General features: G+C 70.2%; 3 protein-coding genes across 8 annotated transcripts; 2 read left to right on the forward strand and 1 right to left on the reverse strand.

Moving 5' to 3' along the window:
- Nucleotides 1-261: 261 nt before the first annotated feature.
- On the forward strand, nt 262-6371 carry FAM131A (family with sequence similarity 131 member A). Its single transcript, XM_074591525.1, is given in 7 exon segments — nt 262-711; nt 713-756; nt 2387-2511; nt 3521-3614; nt 3886-4068; nt 4354-4482; nt 4877-6371. Coding segments are annotated over 7 exon segments (1077 nt in total). The 5' UTR covers nt 262-655; the 3' UTR covers nt 5323-6371.
- A 150-nt stretch (nt 6372-6521) lies between these two features.
- LOC141744801 (protein lethal(2)essential for life-like) lies at nt 6522-8808 on the forward strand. Its single transcript, XM_074591526.1, has 3 exons — nt 6522-7237; nt 7885-8036; nt 8458-8808. Exons 1-3 carry the CDS (start codon nt 7111-7113, stop codon nt 8659-8661), a joined length of 483 nt encoding a protein of 160 aa, XP_074447627.1. The 5' UTR covers nt 6522-7110; the 3' UTR covers nt 8662-8808.
- On the reverse strand, nt 8769-23769 carry CLCN2 (chloride voltage-gated channel 2). 6 transcript variants are annotated; one of them, XM_074591521.1, is made up of 24 exons: nt 22569-23766; nt 17975-18131; nt 17392-17523; nt 17165-17293; nt 16459-16592; nt 16298-16375; nt 16102-16180; nt 15364-15489; nt 15208-15233; nt 14931-15032; nt 14762-14776; nt 14529-14684; nt 14045-14114; nt 13770-13880; nt 13346-13559; nt 13115-13248; nt 12823-12974; nt 12631-12736; nt 12482-12555; nt 11182-11232; nt 10030-10068; nt 9729-9833; nt 9557-9643; nt 8769-9455 (listed from the first exon to the last, which is right to left on the reverse strand). In XM_074591521.1, the coding sequence occupies exons 1-24, from the start codon at nt 23352-23354 to the stop codon at nt 9249-9251; spliced, it is 3270 nt and encodes a 1089-aa protein (XP_074447622.1). In that variant the 5' UTR covers nt 23355-23766; the 3' UTR covers nt 8769-9248. The 6 variants fall into 6 exon arrangements, with proteins under 6 accessions (XP_074447622.1, XP_074447620.1, XP_074447619.1 ...); XM_074591519.1 differs by having other exon boundaries at nt 14762-14846; nt 15208-15292; nt 22569-23762; XM_074591518.1 differs by having other exon boundaries at nt 14529-14846.
- Between the last annotated feature and the right edge of the window lie 781 nt (nt 23770-24550).

Genomic DNA, 24550 nt, shown 5'->3' on the forward strand with positions numbered 1-24550 from the left:
GCCCCCTTCCGCGGGCGGGCCCGGGGCTGGGGGGGCCGCGTGGCCGGGGGGTCCCGTCCCCTGTCCCCCCCCGGGGCTCGCGCGGGGGGGCCGGGCGGGGCGGCGCTGTCCGCGGTGCTGGCACCGGCGCTCTCCGCGGTCCCGGCCTTCCTCCTCCTCCTCAGCCCCCTCCTCTTCCTCCGTCCGCCCTCCTCCCCCCAGCGCCCCCCTCCTCTTCCTCCATCCCCCTCTTCCTCTTCCTTCAGCCCCCCTCTTCCTCCATCCTCCCCGGCTGCCTTCATCCCCCTTCTCCTCTCGCTCATCGTCTCCCCTTCCTCCCGGCCTCCCTCTCCCCAGTCCTCCCCTCCCTCCCTCTTCCTTAGCCTTCATCCTCCTCTTCCCCAGCCTTCATCCTCCTCTTCCCCAGCCTTCCTCGCGCCCTTCCTCCTCCTCCTCCCTCCGTCTCCTCACCCTCCTCCCCTTCCTCCCCGTCTCCCTTCCCCCTCCCTCCTCCCCCTCTCCCTCCTCTTCCTCCCCCAGCAGTGACGTCTCTGGACGTGCCGCTCCCCGGCCCGGCGCAGCCACCGCTCGGGGCTCCCGCACCGCGGCCCGGCCCGGCCCGGCCCGGCCCGCCAGGACCCTGCGGGGGGGGCGCGGGCGCTGCCCGGGGCCGCCCATGCGGCCGGGGGGCGATGCGGGCGGCGCGGAGCCGGCGGTAGTGCCCGCACCGGGGCCCCCCCGGGAGCATGGGCTGCATCGGCTCCAAAACCACCATCGGTGGGTGAGCGGCACCGGGCTGGGACCGGGGGCGGGGAGGGGGGGGAGCGGCATTTGGGGCCCGTGGGGGGGTCGGAGAGGGTGTAGGGGGACTGGGGGTGTGGGGTGTAGGGGGGATGCGGAGGCTGTGGGGAGGCTGCTGTGGGGGGGCGGGGGTGATGGGATGCGGGTGTTGGGGGCTACAGGCGCTGGGGGATATGGGAAGGTGGGGGCCGGGGGCCGCTATGGGGGGTCTGGGGCATGGGGGGACGGTGTATGGGGTGGTTTATGGGGATTGGGAGGCTACAGGGGGCTGGGGGATATGGGGAGGGGGGCACAGAGGATTGGGGTGCCTAAGGCTGGGGGGGGTACAGGGAGATTGAGGGCTCTGGGGGAATCGGGTACCTATTGGGGGGTGGGGGCTGTAGGCGGATAGGGGCTTGGGGCCTGGGGCGCTGCTCTGGGGCAGCTGGGGGGCCGGGGGAGACACGGGGGGTGAGGCTGTGTAGGGGTTGGGGGTGCTGGGGGGTGGTGTCGGGGGTGCAGGGGGCTGGGAAGGGGGTGTGGGACTGGGGTGCTGGTCAGAGGCCTGGGCGGGTGGGGGGGTGCTATGAGGGGGAGGGAGGGGTTTGGGGGGCTATTGGAGGGGCTGTGGGGGGTGGCAGGGGTGTGCTGAGGGGTGGTGGGTGCCACAGGGGTGCTGTGGGGGTGCTGCAGATGTCCTGGGGGTGCTGCAGGAGGGATGGGGGCGATGGGGGCTGTGGCCGTGATCCGAGGGTGTTCCGGGGGCTGGGACGGTGCCGGGGGTGTCGCAGACACGCCGGGGGGGCCCTGGGGGTGCTGTTGCCAGGGGGACAGGGACGATGACGCTGGGCCATCACCACGGGGCGCCCCTGCCCGCAGCCGGGGGTGGGGGCGATGCCATCGGCAGTTTCTCCAGGAGCCAGGGGCTAATCCCAGAGGGGGGCTGGGGGGAGCACTGACTGGCCCCCCCACTTCCCACCTCAGGGTGGGTTTACGTCAGCGGGGGCCACCTTGGTGCAGGGGAGGCTCCTCGGGCACATCCTGCCCTGGCCCCTCGGGGCTGGCTTGGCCTGGGGGCCACCGTGACAGGGGACCCTCCCCGGCCCCGGTGCTTGGGAGTCAGTGCCCGAGGGGCCGGGGACCCACCCGTTTGGGGTGCGGGTGCCAGGAGTCGGGCTGCTGGCGGGGGGGGGAGGAGGGGTGTTTTTGTTGCCCCCATCCCTTCTTGCTCCTTCCCCTCCTGCCCCAGAGATGGGGGATTGGAGAGGGGGATTTTGGCGATGGTGGCGGAGCGCCAGCCCCCCGCAGCACGGCCCAGGGCTGCCTCCTCCCGCCCGGCCCAGTCCATCCCCCCCGGCCTGGCCCGGCTGCCCCCAACCCCGCCGAAAGAGCTGCCAAGCCGGGACGGGCGCCCGGTCCCCGCTGCCAGGCTGGGCCCGTGCGTTACCGCTGACACAGGGGGAAGAGTTGCCCGGGCGTGAGTCACTTGTGCCGCAGCACCCGCCTGCTCCGGAGCACCCCTGCAATGAGTTGTGTTCGGTCTCAGACGGGGCAAGAAGCCGCTCCCCCGGGGTTGATGGGGGATGGAGGTGGCTGATGGCCCCCCCCTCCCCGGCTCTTCTCGCAGTGGCCGTGGACACGACGCTGTGCGTGGAGTGGAAGGAGGTGAAAGTGCTGTCGCCGCTGAGCGCCGCCCGCCCGCTGCCCCGCCTGGCGCGCCAGGCCTCCTTCGACAGCCAGGACTTCCTCCAGGTACTGCCGACCCAGCCGAGCCCGGCCTGGCTGCCGGTGCCCCATGGCGGAACGCCCCTCCTGGCCGCGGCCGTGGGCACGGTGGGCTCCGCCGCCCGCTGCCCGCCCGGGCCTGCCAGCCCGCAGTGGCTCCGGGGCTGCTCTGACGTCAGCCGCGAGCCGGGCTGTATCCTGGGAGAAATCAGTCCACGGTGCCTCGTTGCCATGGCAATGCGATTTGTTGCGCGCCTCCAAATCCCGCATCGCTTCCCCCGTGGCCACGGGCTCGGGGCCCGGCGTGGCCAGGACGGGCAACGGGGACGCAGAGCGGGGCGTTGCGGCACGGCGGGTGCTGCCAAGGAGCGGGCGCTGGGGAACGCGGCCGCGGTGGCCTTGCACACGCGTGTGTGTGTCTGCGTGTGTGCGCACAGGCTGGGGGGATGCTCAGGGCACCGACTAGCACCGGGCGTGCACGCGCCTCTGTGTGTGTGTGCAAACACGCGTGTGTGTGCGCGATACATGCACACAAGGCATGAGCACACGTGTGCGTGCAGGGAGTTTGCGTGTGCGCACGGCAAGGAGGGCCCTGTCGGCGGTGCGTGGATGGATGTGTGAGTGTGAGAGCGTGCGCGCGTGCGTGCAGCCAGTGCACGTGTGTGTCCGCGGTCGGTGTGTGAGTGTCTGCGTGTGCATACACGTGGTTACGTGAGCGGGTGCATGCAGGCGTGTGTGCACCGGGCACGTCTGCGTGTGCACGTGTGTGCATGCACACGTATGAGTGCGAGTGTGCACAGTGCATGTGCACATGGCAGCAGCGTGCGGGTGTGCGTGCATCCACTGCCCTGCGTGCGGCGGCTGCGACCACCCCCCTGCACACACGTGCGTGTGCCTGTAACACACGTGTGCGCAGACACCCCGGGCCCTGCCGGGAGGCACCAAGTGGGGCCGAGCCCCCTCCCGGGGCAGGGGGGTGGTGGCAGGGGGGGCGGGCAGGGTGGCCAGGGGCTGTAACCCCCTACCCCCCCCGCAGGTCAATGTTGAGGACACTGTCGAGATGCTGCCCAAGTCGCGGCGCGCGCTGACCATCCAGGAGATCGCCGCCCTGGCCCGCTCCTCGCTGCACGGTAGCTGCCTGGGGTGTGGGGGTGCCCGGGGGGGCGGCCGGGGAACGGGGCGGGGGGTGTGTGTATGTCTCCTCCAGGCGAGGGGGATAGGGCTCTTGGGGTCTGGGGGGCTCCCTGGGGTCACCAAGGGTACCATCGGGGTCCCCGGTGGCACCCAAGAGGAGGGTCCCAAGGGCTGGGGGTGAGAGACGCTGGGTGCTGGGGGGCCATGGGCTCTGCTGAGGGCACTGGGGGCGTCTGGGGGGTGCTGACGCGGGGGCACATCCTGCAGGCATCTCGCAGGTGGTGAAGGAGCACGTGACGAAGCCGACGGCCATGGCGCAGGGCCGCGTCGCCCACCTCATCGAGTGGAAGGGCTGGTGCAAGCCGGTGGAGCCGCCCACCGCCCTGGAGAGCGCCTTCAGCTCCTACTGCCACCTGAGCGAGGGCGAGCAGGAGGCACGCTTCGCCGCCGGTGGGCACCGCGCTGGGCACGGCCGGCAGAACGCTCCCCCGCCGCGGCCAAGGACAGGGGCAGCGGGGAGGGTTGTCCCCATCCCTCCTTCCATCCTTCCTTCCATCCATCCGTCCCCTCCATCCTTCCATCCATTGCCCCTTCCATCTATCCCTCCATCTATCCATCCTTCTTCCATCCCTCCCTCCCTGGTGCCACAAGCACCATGGGCACAGAGCTGCCGGGGCGGGGGGATTTTGGGGGCAGCCCGCGGTGCGTGTGTGACGGGTGCCTGTCCCGTGCCAGGCGTGGCGGAGCAGTTTGCCATCGCCGAGGCCAAGCTGCGAGCCTGGTCCTCGGTGGACGGGGACGACTCCAACGACGAGTCCTACGACGAGGACTTCATGCCCTCCACGGAGAGCTCCCAGCCCACCGGTGAGTGCCGCGGGGGCCGGGTGTCTGCTGGGTGGGCAAGGTGTCCCGCTGCCGGTGTCGGTGTCCTGGTGTCGGTGTCCCGTTGTCGGTGTCCCGCTGCTGGTGCCAAGGGCTGAAGGAGCGGGGTGCCCGATGCCCGGCCACATTCCCCAGCCTGGCCACCCCCTCAGGGGGCAGTGCCCCTGCGCGGCCCCACGGCATCGCTGCACACTCCGCGGTGCCAGGGCATATTTTTTTTTTTGCCCTTTGGTAGCCACCACTGCCAGGCACGTGGCCATTTGGAGGCAAATGGGGCACGCTGCCCGGCGCGGGGCTGCTCCTGTCCGACGGGGCGGGGGGCGGGGGGCCGGCGGCAGCCCCCCGCGCTGACCCCGGGCACGCTGTTTCCCCGCAGAGCTGCCCGTCGCGGCCCCCCCCGGCGCGCTGCTGCGGGACCTGCTGCAGGGCCACCTGTGCCAGCTGGGCGCGCGGCACGGCTCCTGCGAGCCCGAGAGCGACTCCTCGCACACCCTCTCCCCCGAGACCCTCTGCTCCAGCCTCTGCAGCCTGGAGATGGTGTCCCCCTCCGAACTCACTGCCAAACTGCTGGGCTCCCTGGGGGGCGAGGACCTGCTGCTGCCCAAGCTGGCCCCCCCTGCCAGCCAAAGTGCCTTGCGGGGCCTGGCACGGCTCCGGTGCCAGGACTCCCTCTACTCCGTGTCCTACGCCGACGCCTGCCTCTCGCCCGCCGAGGACGAGGTGGTGCTGAGCAAGGACTTCCCGCTCCGACGGAAAGTCTCCGACGTCGCGTCCTCTGGGGTGGCATCGCTGGAGGAGGAGGAGGAGGCCGAAGAGCCCTGATGCCCCCCCCCCGCCGGGGTGCCCTGCCTCTCCTGGTGGGGGTCCAGCCCCCCCGCCGCCGTCCCCCAGCCGGACCCTGCGCTGGGCGAGGGGACGGGCCCTGACGCTGCTCCCCGGGCGCGGGGGGGGCTCAGGGGGACACCGCAGCCCCCCTGCGGGCAGTGTGCCCCCGCCGTGCCCTGGCCCTGCTTGGCCACATCGTTGCCCTCCTGGATTTTTGCATGAGAGCGGGGAAGGGGCGCGGGGAAGGGCTTGGGGGGGTCCGACCCCCCCACCCTGACGCCCGGATGTGGCCCCCGAGACTGACGGGACCGAATCAGTGGGGCTGGTTGTTCGCATGTTCCCCCCCCCAAACCGCCCCGGGCTCCCCTTTCAGGCACGGGTTCCCCCCCCCGTTGGCATGACCGAACCCCTCGCGAGCCCCCGCCCGGCACCTCCGGCTCGGGGCGGCGGGGGGGTCTGGGGAGCGGGGGGGCTTTTTCCCCTCTCCCCCCAGCCAGCTTTTATCGGACCGAGTTTTATACTGTGAACTGCTGCCTCGGGGCACGGGGCCGGTGTGGGGGCCGGGGGGTGTCGGAAGTGCCGCGGTGCGGGGGCTTTCTATATTTTTGTATGCGCGTGGGGCCGGCACGGAGAGACAGCGGGGCCGGGGGGAGCTCCCAGGCCGGGGGTTTGGGCCACCAGCCACAGCACCCCCGAGCCAGCCCTGCGGCGGGGGGCTCAGCCCAGCCAGGGGCCCCCCGTCTGTCGTGGGGCTACGCGGGGTGGAGCGACGGGGGGGGGTCCTGGGACCGCGGTCCCCATCCCTGGGTCACTCGCCCCTAGCAGGGAACCAAGTGCCTACACGAAGGGCGACCAGCACCCCTGTCCTGGCTGGGGGGGCCACCCTGGCTGGGGGCCCCCTGGGGCCGCGCCGGGGGGTCCAGGCATGCCGTTTGGGGGAGGAATGCCAGTTTTTGCCAACGCTTGCCCCCCCGCCCCTTCCCGCATGGCACGTGTTCTTGTGGGGCCGCTTGCCCGCTGCATGCTGCTCCTCGCCCAGCCCTGCACCCCCCCCCCCCCACTCCCACGCACCCCCCCAGCACCCCCCATCAGCCTCCGCTGGGCACAGCACCCCTTCTTCCCCCCCCTCTGCTGCCGTGGGGTGCCCGGCGTGGGGCCGGCACCCTTCCTCCTGCATGGCCAAGCTGTGACGGGGTGCCAGGGCCCGCAGGCCTGATGCCATGCTGATGGGCTCCCTGCCACCCCCCCACCACCACCACCCGCCACCCCCCGCTTTCCGGCAGCAGCGGGTGCTCCCCACGGCGCTGGGGTGGGCTGGGGGGGTCCAGGGTGGCTGCGGATGGGGGGGGTCTTTGCTCTGCGTGCGCGCGCGTGTACCTGGGGGGGGTGTGTGTGCATGTACACGCGTGTGCAGACCCGCGGGAGCTGCCCAAGCCCCCCCCTGCCCCGCTGCGGGGTGCCCCCGGGGTACCCGCTCCCTGGCACCCCCCGCTCCATCCCGCCAGGTCTCCAATAAAGTTCATCGTGCGAGCGCTGCGCCGGGCACCTCTTCTTGCGGGTGGGGGGCACCTGCTCCCCCGGGGGGGGTGGTGGTGGCCGGCCGGTGGTGGCAGCGGCACATCCCCCCCACCACGGCCCCGCAGGGTGACGGCGAGGCCTCGGTCCCTTATCTCGGATTCCTGGGGCCGGGGTGCCTAATTATGGGCATCTGGCGGTGGCGGCGGCAGCGGCGGGGGGCCGGCCCCCTCCCTGGCCGGACCTCGGGGGGCGCGGGCAGCGGGCGCCATGGCCTCGCTCGGCTCGGGCACCATGTACCGTGGCTACGGCCAGGGGCACGGGGAGCCCCGCTTCGAGGGCGACCGGCGGCACGGACCCTTCGGGGCGCGGGCACACGATGGCTTCGGGTACCCAGGTACTGGGATGGGGGGGGTGGGGGGCCCTGATGCCCCAGGGAGGGACCCCCAGGGTCATCCGGCTGCCCTGTGCCTGGGCACAGCCTGGGACCTGCCCGGCACGGACTGGGGCGGGGGGGGGGAGCCCCAGCTGCCCCCCAAGTGCCCCATGGCTCTCTGGACTGTCCTGCACCGCCCCCCACCCCCCCAGCCCCAGTCCCTTTGTGTCCCTGCTGTCCCCAGGCCCACCGTGCCCCCAGCCCCCCCTCCCCAGCCCCTTCTGAGCCTCTGACCCCCACATTTTCCTTCCCACCCCCCTGGACCTTCCTGGCTGTCCCCAGCCCCCTCGGTGTTCCCCCGCTACCTCCCCACTTTCCTGTACACCCCCAGTAATCCCAGCCCCCCCCATAACCCCCTCTCCCCAGACGTCCCCTGTGTCCCCATCCTCCCGTGCCATTCCCCTGCTGTCCCCAGGCCACCCAGTGCCCCCAGACCCCCCAGTGCCTCCTGCTACCCCCAGACCCCCATGTACCCCCCACACCCCTGGGGCCCCCAGCACCCCTTGCAACCCCCCAAATGCCCCCAAACCCCCAGTGCCCCCCCCGGCGTCCCCAGCCTCTCCCGCAGCCCCTGGGCGCCGTGCCCTGCAGCCCCCCATCGCCTGCAGGGTCCCCGGGCGCCGTGTGCCCCTGCAGCCTGGGCACCTGGGTGCGTGCCCAGGGTGACACCTACCAGGTGGTGGCCGACGTCAGCCAGTTCGAGCCCCCCGACATTGTGGTGACCACCTCCAACTGCCACGTCGCCATCCAGGCTGAGAAGGTGAGGAACCCCGGGGGGGGCGGGCAGCATGTTCCGTCCCCTAACCATGGAGCAACGGGGGGTCCTGCCCCATGGTACCCCCTTCTGCAGGGGGTAACTGGGACCTGTCCCCTGGTGATGGGACAAGGAGCTTCTGCTCCACTGCACCTCCTGCTCTGGGGTAACTGGGAACGGCCCCCGCTGGCACTGGGGTAACTGGGAACTACCCCACCCCCAGGAATGAAGCAACTGGGACCTGCTCTCTGCTGGCCATGGGGTAACTGGGAATTGCCCCCCGAGTCACTGGGTCTCTGGGAACCGCCCTGTTGAGCTCCCTGCTGGAGCTGGGGCTACTGGGAGCCACCCCATCCCTAGCGCTGGGGCAACTGGGACTGTGCCGCGGCACGCTGTGCCCCAGCGCACTGGTGCTGCCTCCCTGCAGGTGGCCGAGGACGGCACCGTCTGCGACACCTTCACCCACAAGTGCCAGCTGCCCGAGGACACGGACCCGCTGTCGGTGAGCTGTGCCCTCACCGAGGCCGGCACGCTGGTCATCACCGCCCGCCGCCGCGCCGGACCCCGGCCCGGTGAGCCCCCGCCGCCGTGCTACCGCAGCGAGGCCACGCTGGCAGCCGGCACCGGGTGAAGAGGGGCTTCTCCCCCCGAGGACGCCCACCCCGCTGCCACGGCGAGACTCAGCCAGTGCCCGCGGGCCGTGCCCCCTCCCCACCTCCGGCTCCTCGGCACTTGGGCTCTGTTTATAAAGTCCTTTTATTAAATTAATATAAAAATCTCTGTATTTACACAGGCTGGGGGGGGTTGCACAGCAGAGAGGCAGCAGGGCCCCCTTCCCAGCCATGAGGCGCTGGGGAGGGGGCATTGCCCACCCGTGTCCCCGTGTCCCCCCCGACCTGACACGCCACGTGCCACCCCGAGCAGGGACATCGGGGTGCCCATGGCGGGGGGGTGGTGAGGATGGTGGCCCTGGCAGGGGGCACTGGCACTGGGGAGAGGGGGGAAGAGGTAGTGAAGTGGGGAGCCCCAGGAGCTGGCAGGGAGGTGGGGGGCACGGGCAGGCTGGGGGGCACCAGGCCAGCCCCCAGCATGGGGGGAGGGTCAGTGGCGCTGGATTGAGGGTGCCCACCCCTATGCCGAGCCCGGCATGGGTGGGCACCCCCTGACACCACCCCTGCGGCACCTGGGGACACGCTGGGGTGGGGGGGACATGCCATCTCACTGGCCTTTGGGGGTGACATCGTCACCGTCGCCCCCGGGTCCGGCCTCGCGGGGCATGGGGTGGTGGTGGTGGCGGTCCCAGAGCTGGCGCAGCGCGGTGGTGTCGGGCTCGCCGGCGCTGGCCGTGCTGTCGCGGAAGCTGGCGAGCGGCGGCCGCACCTTCACCCCCTTGGCCGTCAGCGAGCCCTCGATGGCCTTGCGCAGCTGTGGGTACCCCAAAACCGTGGGCAGGCGGCTCCGGGTGCCCCCTCACCCACCCCCCCGGGCCCCTCCAACCCCACCGCCCACCCCCCCCCGCGGCTCACCTCCTTGAGGGACACCATGCCCACCAGCCGCCCGATGCTGGTGACGAACGCGTGGTCCAGGCCCAGCAGCGAGAAGATGGTGTGGGTCTGTGGGAAGAGGGGGCTGAGTTGGGGGTCTGGGGGGGGGTCCGGGCCGGGGGGAGGCAGGGGTCTGGGGTGTGGGGGGGTGCACCTTGTGCAGCGAGGTGTGCTCCACCAGCTGGAAGGGCGCGGGGTCGATCTTGGCGCTGCTGAAGTCCACAGGCTGGTCCAGCTGCTGCTCTTCCCACTCCAGGATCTGGGGGGGGACAACACACGCACGCCGTGGGGCAGGGCGAGGGGGCACGGCACCCCCCAAGGGGGCCAGCAAAGGCCCCCCCCCCACCCAGTGTTATGGGGACATCAGGGTCAGCTGCCCCCTCCCCCCACAGCCTCGTCACCCCGTTGGGGTCTCCTGGGTGGGCAGGAGAGTCCTGCCCCTGCCACCCCCTCACCTCCACCGGCGTCATCCTGTCACCCAGGTCCATGTCCTCCTGCAAGAGAGGGGACCCTGAGCCGCCCGGCTGCAGGCAGGGAGCAGGCAGGGGGTGGGAGCAGGCAGGGAGCAGGCAGGGGGACAGGTAGGCAGGGTGTAGGCACAGCACAGGGCAGCTGTAGGCAGTGAGCGGGCAGGGTGCAGGCAGCACATGCAGGCAGGGAGTGGTAAGAGTGTGGGCAAGGCACAGGGCAGCTGCAGGCAGGGAGTGGGCAGGGTGTGGGCAGGGTGTGGGCAAGGAGCAGGGCAGCTGCAGGCAGGGAGTGGGCAGGGTGTGGGCAGGGTGTGGGCAAGGTGCAGGGCAGCTGCAGGCAGGGAGTGGGCAGGGTGTGGGCAGGGTGTGGGCAAGGTGCAGGGCAGCTGCAGGCAGGGAGTGGGCAGGGTGCAGGCAGCACATGCAGGCAGGGAGTGGGCAGGGTGTGGGCAAGGAGCAGGGCAGCTGCAGGCAGGGAGTGGGCAGGGTGTGGGCAGGGTGTGGGCAAGGTGCAGGGCAGCTGCAGGCAGGGAGTGGGCAGGGTGTGGGCAAGGCGCAGGGCAGCTGCAGGCAGGGAGTGGGCAGGGTGCAGGCAGCACAGGGGCAGGTGCAGGCAGCACATGCGGGCAGGGCGTAGGCAGGGTGTTGGCAGGGAGCAGGCAGGGCGCAGGCAGGGAGTGGTAAGGAGCAGGCAGCACATGCAGGCAGCACGCGGGCAGGGCGCAGGCAGCACATGCAGGCAGGGAGCAGGCAGGGTGCACGTCAGGTAACGTGATTGGCTGGGAGAACACAGGTCACACCAGGATCGGGCAAGGCAAGACAAGCTGTCCTGTGATTGGTGGAGAGAAGGCAGGCCGTGCCATGATTGGCTGAGCAAAGTGGGGCAAATCCCAGGGCTGTGACGGGCCAAGGGGCTCCAGGTCAGGCTACGATTGGCCGGGAAGGTTTGGGGTTGGGAGGACACACGCCGTGATTGGCCGAGTGGAATCAGGACACTCCCCGATTGGCTGCACAGACAGGCCAAACATGATTGGCCAAGCAGAATCGTGCCAGCCCCCTGATTGGTTCAGAGAATCCATGGCGGGCTCCCATTGGCCGAGAGGAGCTGTGCCCAGGCAGCGATTGGCTGCAGCTTACCGAGATGGAAATGCGGACGTGCTTGGCCTTGCGATAGGCCGTGCCCTGGGCCTGGCACCACCGGGAGAGACGGCGGCGTTAGGGCACGGCGGGGGCACACCGCGGGACCGGGTGGGGTGGGGTGGGATGGGGGTAGGATGGGGATGGGATGGGATGGGACAGGGTGGGATGGGATGGGATGGGATGGGATTAGGATGGGATGAGATGGGTTGGGATTGGGATAGGATGGGATGGGATGGGACAGAGTGGGATAGGGTGGGATGGGATGAGATGACATGTGATGGGATGTGGACAGGATGGGATGGGATGGGATGGGATGGGATGGGATGGGGGAGAGATGGGATGGGGATAGGATAAGATGGGTTGGGATGGGTATGGGATGGGACAGGGTGGGGTAGGGTAGGATGGGATGAGATGACATGGGATGGGATGGGGACAGGATGGGATGGGATGGGATGGGACAGCGTGGGATAGGGTGGGATGGGATGAGATGACATGGGATGGGATGGGGACAGGATGGGATGGGATGGGATGGGACAGCGTGGGATAGGGTGGGATGGGATGAGATGACATGGGATGGGATGGGGACAGGATGGGATGGGATGGGATGGGGAAGGGATGGGGAAGAGATGGGATGGGGATAGGATAAAATGGGTTGGGATGGGGATAGGATGGGATGGGATGGGATGGGACAGCGTGGGATAGGGTGGGATGGGATGAGATGACATGGGATGGGATGGGGACAGGATGGGATGGGATGGGATGGGGAAGGGATGGGGAAGAGATGGGATGGGGATAGGATAAAATGGGTTGGGATGGGGATAGGATGGGATGGGATGGGACAGGGTGGGATAGGGTGGGATGGGATGAGATGACATGGGATGGGATGGGGACAGGATGGGATGGGATAGGATGGGATGGGATGTGTTGGGAAAGGATAGGATGGGATGGATTGGGACAGGAATGGGTTGTGATGGGATGGGTCATGATAAGATGGGATGGGATGGGATAGGCAATGAGAGGAAGGGAAGGGACAAGAATAGGCAGGAGTGGGCAGGGAAGGGATGGGACAGGAAGGGACAAGTAGGGATGTGCATGGATGGGCAGGGATGAGAAGGGATGGGGTGAGAATGGGCAGGGCCAGGCAGGAGTAGGAAGAGGCAGGCAGGGATGGGCAGGGATGGGCAGGGATGAGAGGGGGTGGGCAGGAGCGGGAAGGACTGGGAAGGGCTGGGAAGGGGTGGGGGCGATGGGAAAGGACGGCGGCGGGCAGAGAGGGCTGGGAGGGCTGGGCGCTCACCTCGGTGGGCTCCGCGGCGGTGTTGGCACAGAAGAGACTCTTGAGGGCGATGCCGGGGGGGTCAGCGGCACTGGCTGTGGGCAGGGAGGGGGTGTCAGCGGGGCAGTGCAGCCAGGGGCTGCGGTGGAGGGGGGGGGGCGCAGACTCACCTTGGGGGGTCTCGGACGTGACGCTGGACACCCGCTTCAGCGCCGGCTTCAGGGGCTTGCGTGCGGCGGTGCGGGCGGGGGGCCCCGAGGAGGTCTCGGTGTTGATCTGCGGGGGGGGACGGGGTGGTGGGGCATGGCGGCCGGGGGGGCACACCCTGTCGGGGCATCCCCCGGGGCAGCCGCCCCCCTCACCTGGAAGCAGATGCTGGCGACGGAGAGCCGGTGCCTGTCCAAGGAGAGCGCCTTCTGCCGCAGCGCCTGGAGCCGGCGCTCGGGACTGAGCTGGTGGGTGAGCAGGGCCCCCACCTGCGCCCGCTCGATGGAGCCCAGCAGGATCATGGACTCTGCCGGTGGCAGTGAGCGGCCGCGTTGGCTCCTGGCGGCCCCTTTGCTGCCACCCCCCCCTGCCCCCCCCGCCCCCCACCATCCCGGCTGGCCCCACGGCCGGGGTGAGTGCCAGCGCTGCCCTCTGCCCGCGTCTCACCTGCCGACTCCACCAGCGGCAGGTTCTTCATCTTGGTGCTCTGCAGGACGTGCTGCAGGTCCCGGTACTTGCAGTTGAGGGTGATGTAGCGGATGTCCCGCACCATGATGTCCTCCACCCGCACGTTGTACTTCCTGCCCGGGGTGGGTAACAGCGGCCTCAGGGCGATGCCACCCCCTCCCCTTGTGCCTGGCGAGGGGCTCGGGGACAGGGCAGGCGACACACACTCACTCGTGGTGGCCCCAGCCCAGCTCGGGGAGGTAGGGCAGCTTCTTGATGCGGATGATGCTGTCGTAGAGGGAGGGCTGGAGGCTCTGGGCCACGGCGTTGGCCAGGATGACGGCGATCATGACGGGCAGGATGTGCGAGATCTGCCCCGTCAGCTCGAAGACGATGACGGCCGTGGACACGGTGTGGGTGACGGCGCCCGACAGCGCGGCTGCGCCTGTGCCCGTCCCCGGGGGAGACGCCGTCAGGTGCTGCCTGCCGGGCTGTGTCCCCACCCCGGGACAGCCACCACAGCCCGAGCCCTTGGGACCTCCCGCGTCACCCCCAGCCCCTGGGGACACACCTCAGCCCTGGGGAACCCACTGGCTCCTTGGAGCATCTCCAAGCAGTGCCCACCACATTGTCCCCGTGCCAGCCCAGCGCTTACCCACCACGGCGTAGCCCCCCGGCACGATGCGGTAGGTGTTGCTGTCGGTGTGGATGCCGTCGGGGAACCAGGCTGCCATGCTCTCCCCCACCAGGCGCCCGAAAGCCGCTCCTGCCCACAGAGAGGGGCTGGGAGCGGGTGCGGGGGCTCTCCTGCCCCCGACCCAGTCTCGTGCCCTGTCCCCTGCCCCTGGGAAGGGGACACCTGGGGACACCCATGGGTGAGCAGGCAGCTCCCCCCTGCCAGCCGTGCCCGCGCTGGGTACAGGCTCTCACCGATGACGAAGACGGGCATGAAGGCTCCGCAGGGCACTGGGATGGTGGTGGCCAGGGCTGACATCCAGAACTGCACAGGGGACACAGGCACCCGTCAGTTGCCCCCCCGCAGCCCAGCCCTGCCCCTGCTGTGCCCCACAGCCAGCTGCCATGGAGCAGCATGTGGGGACAGCACCGTGCCATGGGGCAGCCCCACTCCTCCCAAGGGGCACCTGGCCAGCACCTCCCCAGTAGCACCTGGTGGCACCCAGCCAGGACCTCCCTGGTGGCAGCTGGTGGCACCCTGCCAGCACCTCCTGCTGGCACCGTGGTGGCTCCTCGCCAAGTTCTCTTTGATGCCATGTTGGCGGCACCCAACTCTGGCAGCAGCCACGCAGTGCTTCCCGGTGTCACCTCACTGGCAACAACCTGGCACCTCTCTAGGGGCATCCAGGAGGCCCTCCCCGGTGGCACCCCAGGGCTGTCAGGGGCAGGAGGCACCCACCTTCATGAGGATGAAGACGACAAGGGTGACGAAGACGTTGGAGCGGGGGTGGCGCCAGGCCTCCAGGATGCCCAGGTACTCAAACTCATCACTGAGCCCCTGCTTGGCCCACGTCTGGTTGTCGAACAGTGTCACCAGGGTGTCCTTCTGGGTGAGCTGGTGAGGGGCAGGGGTCAGCCGGGCTTGGTGGTGGCCCCGGGGTGGGGACCGGCGTGCAAACCCATGGCAGGTACCTGGCCGGCCATGAACTGTCCGAAGCCGGGCGGGAAGGTCAGCGTGGAGATGAGCAGTGTCACCAGGGCAGGGAAGAGCAGGCGCCTGGCGGGGTGGCATGGGGTGGGGGGTGACGCTGGTGCAGCGCTGGCTCCACCACCCCGATGCCGGGGACCACCGAGCACCTACTTCTTCATGAGGAAGCGGTTGATGGTCTTCTGCCGGCGCATGAACTGCACGATCTTGCGGTTGAGGTAGACGAAGAGTGCGCCCCCGAAGCCGCTGGCGATCCTGGGCAGAGGCGAGGGATGAGCACCCACGTGTCCTGCTGCCACCACCATCACTGCCATCCATCACCACCATCACCGCCATCCATCACCACCATCACCACCATCACCGCTATCATCACCATCACCACCACGGCCACCCCGGGGCCATGGTATGGGCACACGGCGTCTGTGCTCACCCGATGACGGCGAAGGCGGGCAGCTCCTGCAGGTCGAAGGGGAAATCAAGGCGGAATCGGGTCTTGAACAGCGCTGTGATGGTCTCTGCGGGGGGCGACAGGGGTGAGTGGGGAGTGGCGGGAGGACACCCATGCCCCCCACCCCGCCAGAGGTACCTTCGTCCTTGTTCCAGACGGCGAGGACGCGGAAGATGAAGGCGCTGAAGGTGGCGGCGAAGAAGCCGCGCCAATAGTTGCGGACGGCGAAGAAGGTGGAGGTGACCTCGATGCTGAAGAGGACGCCTGGCACCGGGAAGAAGGGCGCGAGGGAGGCGGCGAAACCCAGGCGGGCCCCCGGTGCCCGGCACACTTCCCACCCCGAGCCCACGCTCGTGCACGGCCCGCGGGGGGTCCGCCCGGCACCACGGACACGCTGTGGGGGGGGTCAAGGGCTTCCCTGGCAAAGCACGTGGCGGGTCCCCGGTTGGCGGCAGCAGGCACAGCAGAGCAGGAGTCGGCGCGAGCAAGAGGGTAGCGCGGGGACGTGAGCAAGAGACATGGCGGGTGGCACTGGGGTGGGGGCCACACACACACACGCAGACGGGCGGATGGACAGACGGAGGGGGCAGCGCAGCAGGCAGAGGGCAAGGAAAGAGTTAGACACGTCACCAACCTACGGGCAGGGCTCAGCGGGGCCAGGAGCTCCCTGGAGCGCAGAGCGGCAGGGGAGAGGAGGAGAGCAGACGTTACACCTCCAGGAGGACGGTGCCCGCTCCTCCCTTCCTCCTCCTCACCCAGCGGCACTGCCCTCTCCCATGCCAGCAATCCTGGGGGTCCCGCTCGCCACGCTGGGCGGACCCCGGTGCTCGGGCGGGATGTGCGCGGGGGTCGGGGGGGGGCCCGGGGTGACCCTACCTCCGATGGGGGCGGCGAAGCAGCAGCCGACACCGACGGCGCAGGCGGCCGCCAGCATTTCGATGTTCCTCGCCTCGTTCTGCGGGCGAGCCGGGGGTGAGCGGGCACTGCCCCCCGCTCCCTCCCACCCCCCCAAGCGCTGCCAACCCTGCCGGGGGGCACAGAGGAACCCCCAGGGCCAGCCCTCCCCACTCACCTCGTAGAAGCCCCCGAAGAGGGAGAGGAAGCGGCTGAGCAGGGCCGCGCACATGCTGGCGATGTGGACGAAGGGACCCTATGGGGACAGCGTGGGGGGCTGAGGACAGTGCCCCCCCCACCCCGTCCCCCTGCCTGCCCTGCCCCGGCCACTGCCCTCACCTCCTTGCCCAGGGGCATTCCACTGCCCAGGGCACATGTCAGCCCGATCACCTTGGCCACGAAGGTCTTGAGGGTGAGGTACTCCTTCAGCACGACGCCCCGCAGGATGGTCTTCATCTCGGGGATCCCCGAGCCTGGCACCGTGGGGATAACCCTGAGCCATGGTCATGGTGGGGGGGGGCACTGGGGAGCCCCTGACCCATAGTTCTGGGGGGGATCCCTGATGCTCTGCCATCGTTCACTGCCACAGGGAGACCCCAGGGACACCTCTCCCCACAGTACAGTCTGCAGGAAGAGCCCCATGGCCATGTAGAGACATCCCAACCCATAGTCCTACGGGGACCCCAGTGCCATAGCCCACAGAGGACCCTCTGAAGACCAGCCCATAGCTCTTGGAAGACCTCCAGGACCCCCAACCCCATAGCCCAGGTGGACGTCCACCCCAGAGCTTCCAGGGGACCCTCTGAAGATCTGCCCATAGCCCTGTGAAAACCCCAAGGAGCCCCAGTTCCATAGCCCAGGATGACATCCACCCCATAGCCCCCAGGAGACCCTCTGAAGACCATCCCATAGCTCTTGGAAGACCCTGAGGACTGCCACCCCCATAGCCCAGGAGGACAACCATGAAGCTCCCAACCCACAGCCCCAGGGAGGGGACACCCTGTTAGGGGGCAGGCAGGTCCCCCCTGACCCGGTGGTGCCCTACCCACGGCCTGGGGGGCGAGGATCTGGGTGAAGCCAGCTGAGAAGGTGATGAGCACGGTGGGGTAGGTGACCCAGGCCAGGTACTGCAGCAGCACGTTGGTGTCCAGGCCCCCGTACATCCACTTCTGGGCTGTGGGCACAGCCGGTGAGGTGGGTCACGGCTGGCAAGGGGCACGGCATGGACACCCCCTGCCCCCCCAGCCAGGGACCCCACCGGTGCCCGCTCACCTTGGAGGCAGGTGGCGATGGCGAAGTCCATGGCCCAGCTCACCAGCGCCATGACCAGCCCCAGGAGGATGAGGAAGACCCAGTCCTCGCCCACCTTGGAGATGAGGAACCGCTGGCACTGCAAGGCGCAGACTGCGGGGACAAGGGCAGGCTCAGGGACTGGGGGGGGCCAGGCTGGTGGGGCCACGGGCGCTCACAACCGGTGGCACCGACGCAGCACCACCGACGCCGTCTGGTGCAGGAGCACCGCCGTGCCCAGCCACGCCACAGCCAGCAGCGGACAGGAGCGGTGGGCTCCATGGGGGCACCGCTGGGCACGCACCTCCCACCAGCACAGCCCCCCCGGCACGGCCCCAGGCAGAGGGGCTGGGGGCCCCCCGGTCCCCGCGGCTGCCCGGCTATTTTGGGCCATTGTGTACCCGCCACCCGGCGGGCAGGTGGCTTTGTCCTCAGCGCCGGTGTCCCATGACAGTCGGAGAAACCCTACCCTCTGCCGCCGCGGCAGGGTGGGCAGCCGTGCCCTGACCAGGGGCTGTGCCCACCAGTGTCCCCGCCCCGTGTCCCCATCCCCGGTGTCCCTTACCGCGGCAGGGGCCACAGCGGCCCTGGGTGTACTCCAGCAGCTCAGAGGGGCGGCGTGGCTGGGGGGTACCCCCCTCCCCGTGCCCCTGCTGCAGCCGCAGCCGGGCCGCCTCGTCCTTGGCGAAGGTGCCCAGGTCCTGCGTGTAGCGCCCATACATCTGGGGGGGAGAAGGAGCGGGCGGGGGCGTCAGGGGGCGCCGGCACCCCAGCTCCTGCGCCCAAGTGGGGAAACTGAGGCAGGGGAGCTGCAGGCAAGCTGGCATGGCCTCCCAGCACCAGGGGGTGCCAGGCGAGGGGGCAGGTGGTGGTGGGCGCCCCTGGGGAAGGGGCAGTCGTGCCTGCGGGGGTTCCCAGCCGCCCGCCGGGGCGTGGGAGGGGGCCGGGCAGCCAAGGAGCGTGGGGATCGATGGCCAGCGTCCGGCACAAGCAGCTGGCACTGCCGGTACCAGTCCCCGGCCCTGCCCAGGTGCCCCAGGCACCGGGCTGGGCTGGCAGAGGGTGGGGAGGGGCCTCCGGCAATGGTAGCACGGCCAGGGGACTCTCCAAGGGCTCGTATTGGGGTTGTGCTGGCGCTCTGTGGGCGCCTCCCTTTGGCATCACTAAACGCAGGGCTGGGTTCCCCTGGGAGGCAGGCTTGACAGGCCACACGTGACACGAGCTGGCCGGTCTCAACTGGCAGCAGGGAGGCAGGAGGGCAGCGGCGGGGCATGGTGCACCCCCAGTCCCAGGGGAGAGCGGGGCACAGCATCATGAGGAGGGGATTTAGGGAGCAAGGGAGTGCAAGGGGGCTCCATGCCCACTTTAGGGGCACCCCCCCTCCTCCTCGGGTGCCTCCTGCCTGGCCACGGCACGTGTCTTGGCCTTGCCCGGGGGAGCAGGGGGCCTGGCAGTGCCCCCCAAGCCGGCCAGGAGCTCTTTGTGCCCGTCCTCCCTGCCGAGCTGGGGGCATTTGTCCCGTGCTGGCGGGCACTGCCAAGGACTCGGTTGCTTGGTTTCGGCCTCGCTCCCCCCGGCACGACCTGAATGCCAAGTGCCAGAGGTTGGCCCGGCACAAAGGGAAGCTTCAGGGCCGTGGGGGCCCTTGCCAAGCTCCCACATCGGGGCGACGTGAGCCCCATGCCGATGGTGCGCCCACCCGCCGCGCCGGGCCGGCACCACGCGTGGCCGCCTCAGCCCTCCTCCCCGGCATGGCCCGTGCCGGCGGCTGGCGGAGGGGCGACGCCACGGGTGGGCACCGTGCTCGGCACGTGGGCAGCCCAGCCCCGGCTGCCACCGGCGGTGCCCACCCTGGATGCCTGGGTCCCCCTCACAACCCCCCCGGGCGGCTGGCACGTGCCAGCTCCCCATGGGGACGGCGTGAAGGTGCGCCCCTCACGGGGTACCGCTCCTGCCCGGGTCCCCTTGGCACAGAGCAGACAGCAGCCAGAGCGGCGCCAGGTGGATTCTCCGCTGTCTAATACCCGGGTTGTGCTCGGCAGCAGGAGGGAGGGTGGGGAGGAGCGGGGACATATTCATTTCCATTGCTGACCCCCCCGGCCCAGATTTCCTCCCAAACTCCTGCTCAGCACGAGCTCAGCAGCTCCTCGCCCTATGGAAATGTGCCGGGGGGAGGCACGATCCAGGCGGAGATGCCGGCGCGACCCCTTTGGGGGCCGGATTCAGCATCAGCGGCCAGAGGAGGAGCCCGGCCCCACATGGGGCCAGCGTTCAAAGGCTCCCTTCGGGCGAAGCTTGTTTCCTCTGGAAGATGAAACGGTCCGGCACTCCGAGGAGTGCTGTCCCCCTGCCAAGCCCCCGCCTCCCCCGGCCCCACTGACGCCCCACGGCCAGCCCTGGTGGGGACCGGGGCACCCCCAGGCTGAGTGCCCCCCCAGTCGGCTCCGTGCCCACCTCCTGGGGCCACACCAGAGGCTGGCACGCTGTCCCCGGGGCACTGGGGCACCTGGGGGGATGCCCAGTCCCAGGGGGTCCAGCCTGGTTGCCGGGGGGAGGTTTTGCTCCCCCTCTCCCCCCTGTTTGCAACCAACCCCCTTGCAATAACGGGGGTGCAAGCGAAGGGGCTGTGCCACCCTGCTGCCCCGTGCCACCCTGCTGCCCCGTGCCACCCCGCTGCCCCGTGCCACGTCCCCGCAGGCAGGGCACAGACCTCAGGGGTGCCCCAGCCACCGTGCCTGCAGCCCTGGCATGGCCGCAGGGCTGTGGTGAAGGCCGGTGGTGGGCTCTCTCCTTCCTCCTCCTCCTCCTCCCGCTCCGGTTATTTTTCCACAAAGGCCTTTTGAAACACAAACAGCCCCGGGACTCCGGCCTCCGCGGCGAAGCAGCTGAACAATCACAGTGCCGGGCAGGCAGGGAGCGGGCACGGGGAGGGGGGGCCTGGCGGGGGGCACCCGGGGACACGGGCCGCTGTGTCGGTCCCGGGCTCCGGCGCTGTGGGCACTGTCTGTGCCGCAGCCCCCAGGGCCGTGCCAGCCCGCGGTCCCCGCTGCGCCCGGGCGATGCTGCGCCTGGGGCGGGCGCTGGCATCTGGCGCTGCCGTGTCCCCGTGCCACCCTGTCCCGTAGCGCCGAGCTTGCCTGGCAGCGGTGCCCACCTCCGCAAGGCTGATGCCAGCCAACCTTCCCCCAAAAACCGTGATCCTGGGGGGGATATTTAAAGGCGGGGGGGGCCGGGGGTCCCCCGGGCTGGTAGAGGCCAGAGGGTTGTGTCACGCTGCCCGTCTTAGCCGGGCTCTAATCGCCCTGAGCGGCTCGGCGACGAACAAGGGCAGTTTGTCAAGCTTAATCCGTCCCCCCCCGGGGCCCTTTGCTCCCCACCACGACAGCCTGGCATGCGGGGGGCACCGGGGCTGGCACGCACCCCGGCACCTTTGGCTCGGCCAGGGGTTCTCAAGGGCACCCACCCAGCATGGGGACCACAAGGAGGGACGCCGTGGCCTGGGGAGACCTTTAGGGCTGGGGCTGTGTCAGCCCCTGGTGACTCCATGGCCACGGCACCCCATGGCTGGTGAAACCTGGGTGGGGGTAAGGACGTGGGGCAGGGATGGGGCCCTTTGGGCATGGCTGTGGTGTCCTGGCTGTGGGCACAGCCACCAAGAGCTGTCCCCAGGACAGTCTGGCTTGGAGCAGCCCGTGCCAGGCTCCGGCTGGATCCCGACCCTCCCGGCAGGTGCTGGCAGGAGCTGGTGGTGGCTCAGACGCAGCGGGGAGGGCTGGGCACCCCCCCTGCCCGGCACGTGCCCAGGCAGCTCCCCAAAGTCAGGTGTGAGGCCGTGGGACGACAGCCCGCACCCAGCCTCACCCACCAGCCCCAGGCGGTTTCAGCAGCCTCACCGCAGCCCAGAGGCCGTGGGGATGGGTGCCCCGGGGCGCCCGGGGCACGGGTGCTACCCCACCCGGAGGGGAGGAGGGCAAAGTCTGCCGGCGCGGTGCGAGGTGGCCCCGATGCCAGCCCAGCGTGACTCTCCCCTCCCACGCTGCCTGCAGGCTCCTCCGCCCCACGGTGCCGGCCTGGCCTCGCTGCCCACCCACTGCAGACACAGCACCCGCGGAGGGGGGGGTGCGGGGAGGCACCCCCAGGGCTCGCATGGGACGGTGCCACGCACCCCTGCTCGTGCCCCTGGCTGCTGCCCGGCTCAGCCCTGCCGGGGAGGCACCACGGGGCCGATAAGATCATGGAGACGCTGGCACAGCCAGGGCTCCCACGGCTGGACGGTGGCCCGCAGCCACCTGACCGTAATGGGCAAGGGGCAGCCTGGGGTGGGCACTGAGGACACCCCCAGACAAGGCCTTTGGGTGCTTGGAAAGACGAAGCAGAGGGTGGCCGGCGCAGCAGTGCCCTGGCGCTGCCCCGTGCCCACGTGTCGGGTGGGCAACCCTCGGCAGGGCTGGCCCCGCTCGCAGCAACCGGCTCAGGCCCTTGGCAAACCCGGGCAGCCCAGCCGTCCCCTCCCCTGCCCACCTCCCCGGCCCTGCCTGTCTGAGTGCTTTTGCCAGGGCAAAGTACCCGTTTGCTCAGCCGCCCCGGGCACCGTCCCAGGCAGAGGCCGGGGAGACGCACCTTTGCCCGGGATGTCCGAGGGCCACGGGCAGCGGAGGGGCTGCAGGCCACGGTGGGGAAGGAGAACGCCCCCCCCGCCCCGGGACAGCCGGGCACCTGTGTGCCAGCGGGGAGGCCCCGGAGGGCAAGGAGTCGTAAATATGGGGCTAAGGTTGCGGGCGGGGGAGATACGCTATCTTAGGGGCAGAGGGCCGGGGACACGCAGTGCAGGGGGCGAAGGGTGCCCGGGTGGTGCCTCTGGGGTCCCCCACAGGGTGGATCCCCCCCCCGTGATGAGCCGTTGGGGGGGGGTGTCTGCAAAGGTCCTGCTCTGCGGGTGGGGGCCGAGCTGGGCTCCCCCGCACCGAGGGGGCTGCGGGGTGGTGGCACCGTCACCCCGTGTCCTGTCCAGCCACGGCCCGGAGGCGGCACCCCCAAACCAGGCACGGCGGAGCTCACGGGCGCTGCCCCCCGCAGCGGGGCAGCAACCCCCCCGCACCGCCCATCTCCCCCCCGGTCCCCCCCGGTCCCCCCCGGTGCCCGGTGCCGGCCGCACTCACCAGGGTCTGCTCGTACTGCAGCTCCCGCTGCGCCTCGCTCTCCGCGGCCATGGTGCCGCCGCTCCGCTGCCGGTGCCGCTGCCGGTGCCGCTGCCGGTGCCGCTGCCGGTGCCCGCAGCGGCGGCTCCTCCCGGCCCTGCGGGGCGGACCCGGGGCACTGCCCGGGGGAGGGACCGGCCGCGCTCCGCCTCCGCCGGCAGCGCCCGGCACCGGCAGCCAGCGCAGGGCAGGGGGTGTCCGGCCGTGGGAGGGGGTGTCTGTCCTGCGGGGGGGGTCCCTTCCACCCAGCCCGGGCAGGGGGTGTCCGGCCGGGGGGGTGTGGGGTGGTGGTGTCTGTCCTGGGTCCCTTCCACCCGCGGTCTTTGCCCCCAGGTGCCCCAGCTGAGGACGGTGCCAGTGGGTGCAGGTGGTGGTCGTGGTGGGGGGGTGACAACTGATCGCCGTGGGGTGACAGCGGGTACAGCTCCCGGTGGGACACGTCTCTCCCGCTTCCCACGGGCACAGGGGCTGGCCTGGGGCTGGCACTGCCACTGGTCCGTGCGTCCCCGTGGTTTCCCCCCGGTGGGATGTGGGCGGCAGGGCAGGGGCAAGGAGGACTGTACTGGGGGGCCACGGCGGGCAGCCACCCCCCTGGGTGCCGGGCCGTGCCTGGCCAGTGCTCAGATCTGGGGGGCAGAGTCCCTGAGGTCTTGGCATTGAGGGCACAGGGGGATGCCCAGGGGTGGCAGGGCACCTCGGCAGGGTGGGGGCTCCCCGGAGGTACCCCAGCTCTGTCAGGGAGCTCATCCTTACCGTGGTGCCGCTCAGCGTCCCGGGAGTGCCAGCCCCAGGGATGGAGGGTGGGCTCCGCTCTTTGCTGGGCAGCAGCGGCTCAGCCCTCTCCAGAGGGGCACAGGGCAGAGCTTGGCACTGGCGATCCCTGCGCGAGGCGATCCGGCATGGCAGGCTCCCACCGGCTGACGGCCGGCATGGGCTCAGGGGCAGCCGGCAGGGCCGAGCTCACCCTCCTCCCCGGGGCACTGCATGGCTCCTTCGTGGCAAGAACTGGCCGCCGGGAAAGTCGGAGCTGTGGCACTGCCAGGCTGGTGCTGCAGGATCAGGAATGGGCTAGTTCTCGCCGCCCGAGTACCACCCTCCAGTTTGACGTTGGCACCCCCAAGGGTGGGTGACGATGGCCGGGCTGGGGGCTGGGATATGCCCTGCGCCAGCCTGGGAGGGTTCATCGCCGGACACCAACCAGTTTGCGGCAGGGAGGTGATAAAATGGGCTGCCCGCTCATTGCGTCCCCGGGCACGGAGCTCCCTCCTCACTCGTCAGCTCCTGGCACTGCCCCATGGCAGCCGGGACACTCATCCGGAGGGTCAGCCCTGTGCCAGGATGCACGCTCTGCCCGCTGCCGACAGCGTGCCCGGCTGCAGGCCACCAGCACACTGCAAGGCCACCATGGGTGCTGCCACTCTGCTGGCATAGGGACCCAGATGGCCATGATGCATGGGGCAGGACACAGCACCCAGGGGGGCAGGGGACAGGGCTCTGCGACAGAGTGTGCCCTGGTGCCACCTCCTATTGCCCTACCCCTACCCCAGTCTAGCCCGGTGTCACCTCTGGTGCGGTCCCAGTATAGGCTGACACTCTCCCACTACAGCGTTGTTACTGTGCCAGTATGCCCCAGTGCTGTCCCAGTAGAGCCCAGCGTCACTTTCCCTACAGCGCTGGCACTGTTCCAGCATAGCCCGGTGTAGCTCTGGTGCTGTGCCAGCCATGTAGCCCCGCAGTGCACAGTGATGTCCCCAGAGGTGCTCTAATCCCCCGCATTGGGGACCAAAGGGTGGGTGGCAGCACTGGGGCTCCCATGGGCCCCATTAGTCCAGAGCAGCTGTACTGGGGTGACGGGGGGAGCGCTGCCGTAGAGCACGCGTCGTGGTCTGTCCCAGCACGGGTATGGCGGCTGTGGCACACCCAGCCCCAGCTCTCGGCTCGCG

The sequence above is a fragment of the Larus michahellis genome, chromosome 6 (assembly GCF_964199755.1).
Source record: "Larus michahellis chromosome 6, bLarMic1.1, whole genome shotgun sequence".
Taxonomy (NCBI): domain Eukaryota; kingdom Metazoa; phylum Chordata; class Aves; order Charadriiformes; family Laridae; genus Larus; species Larus michahellis.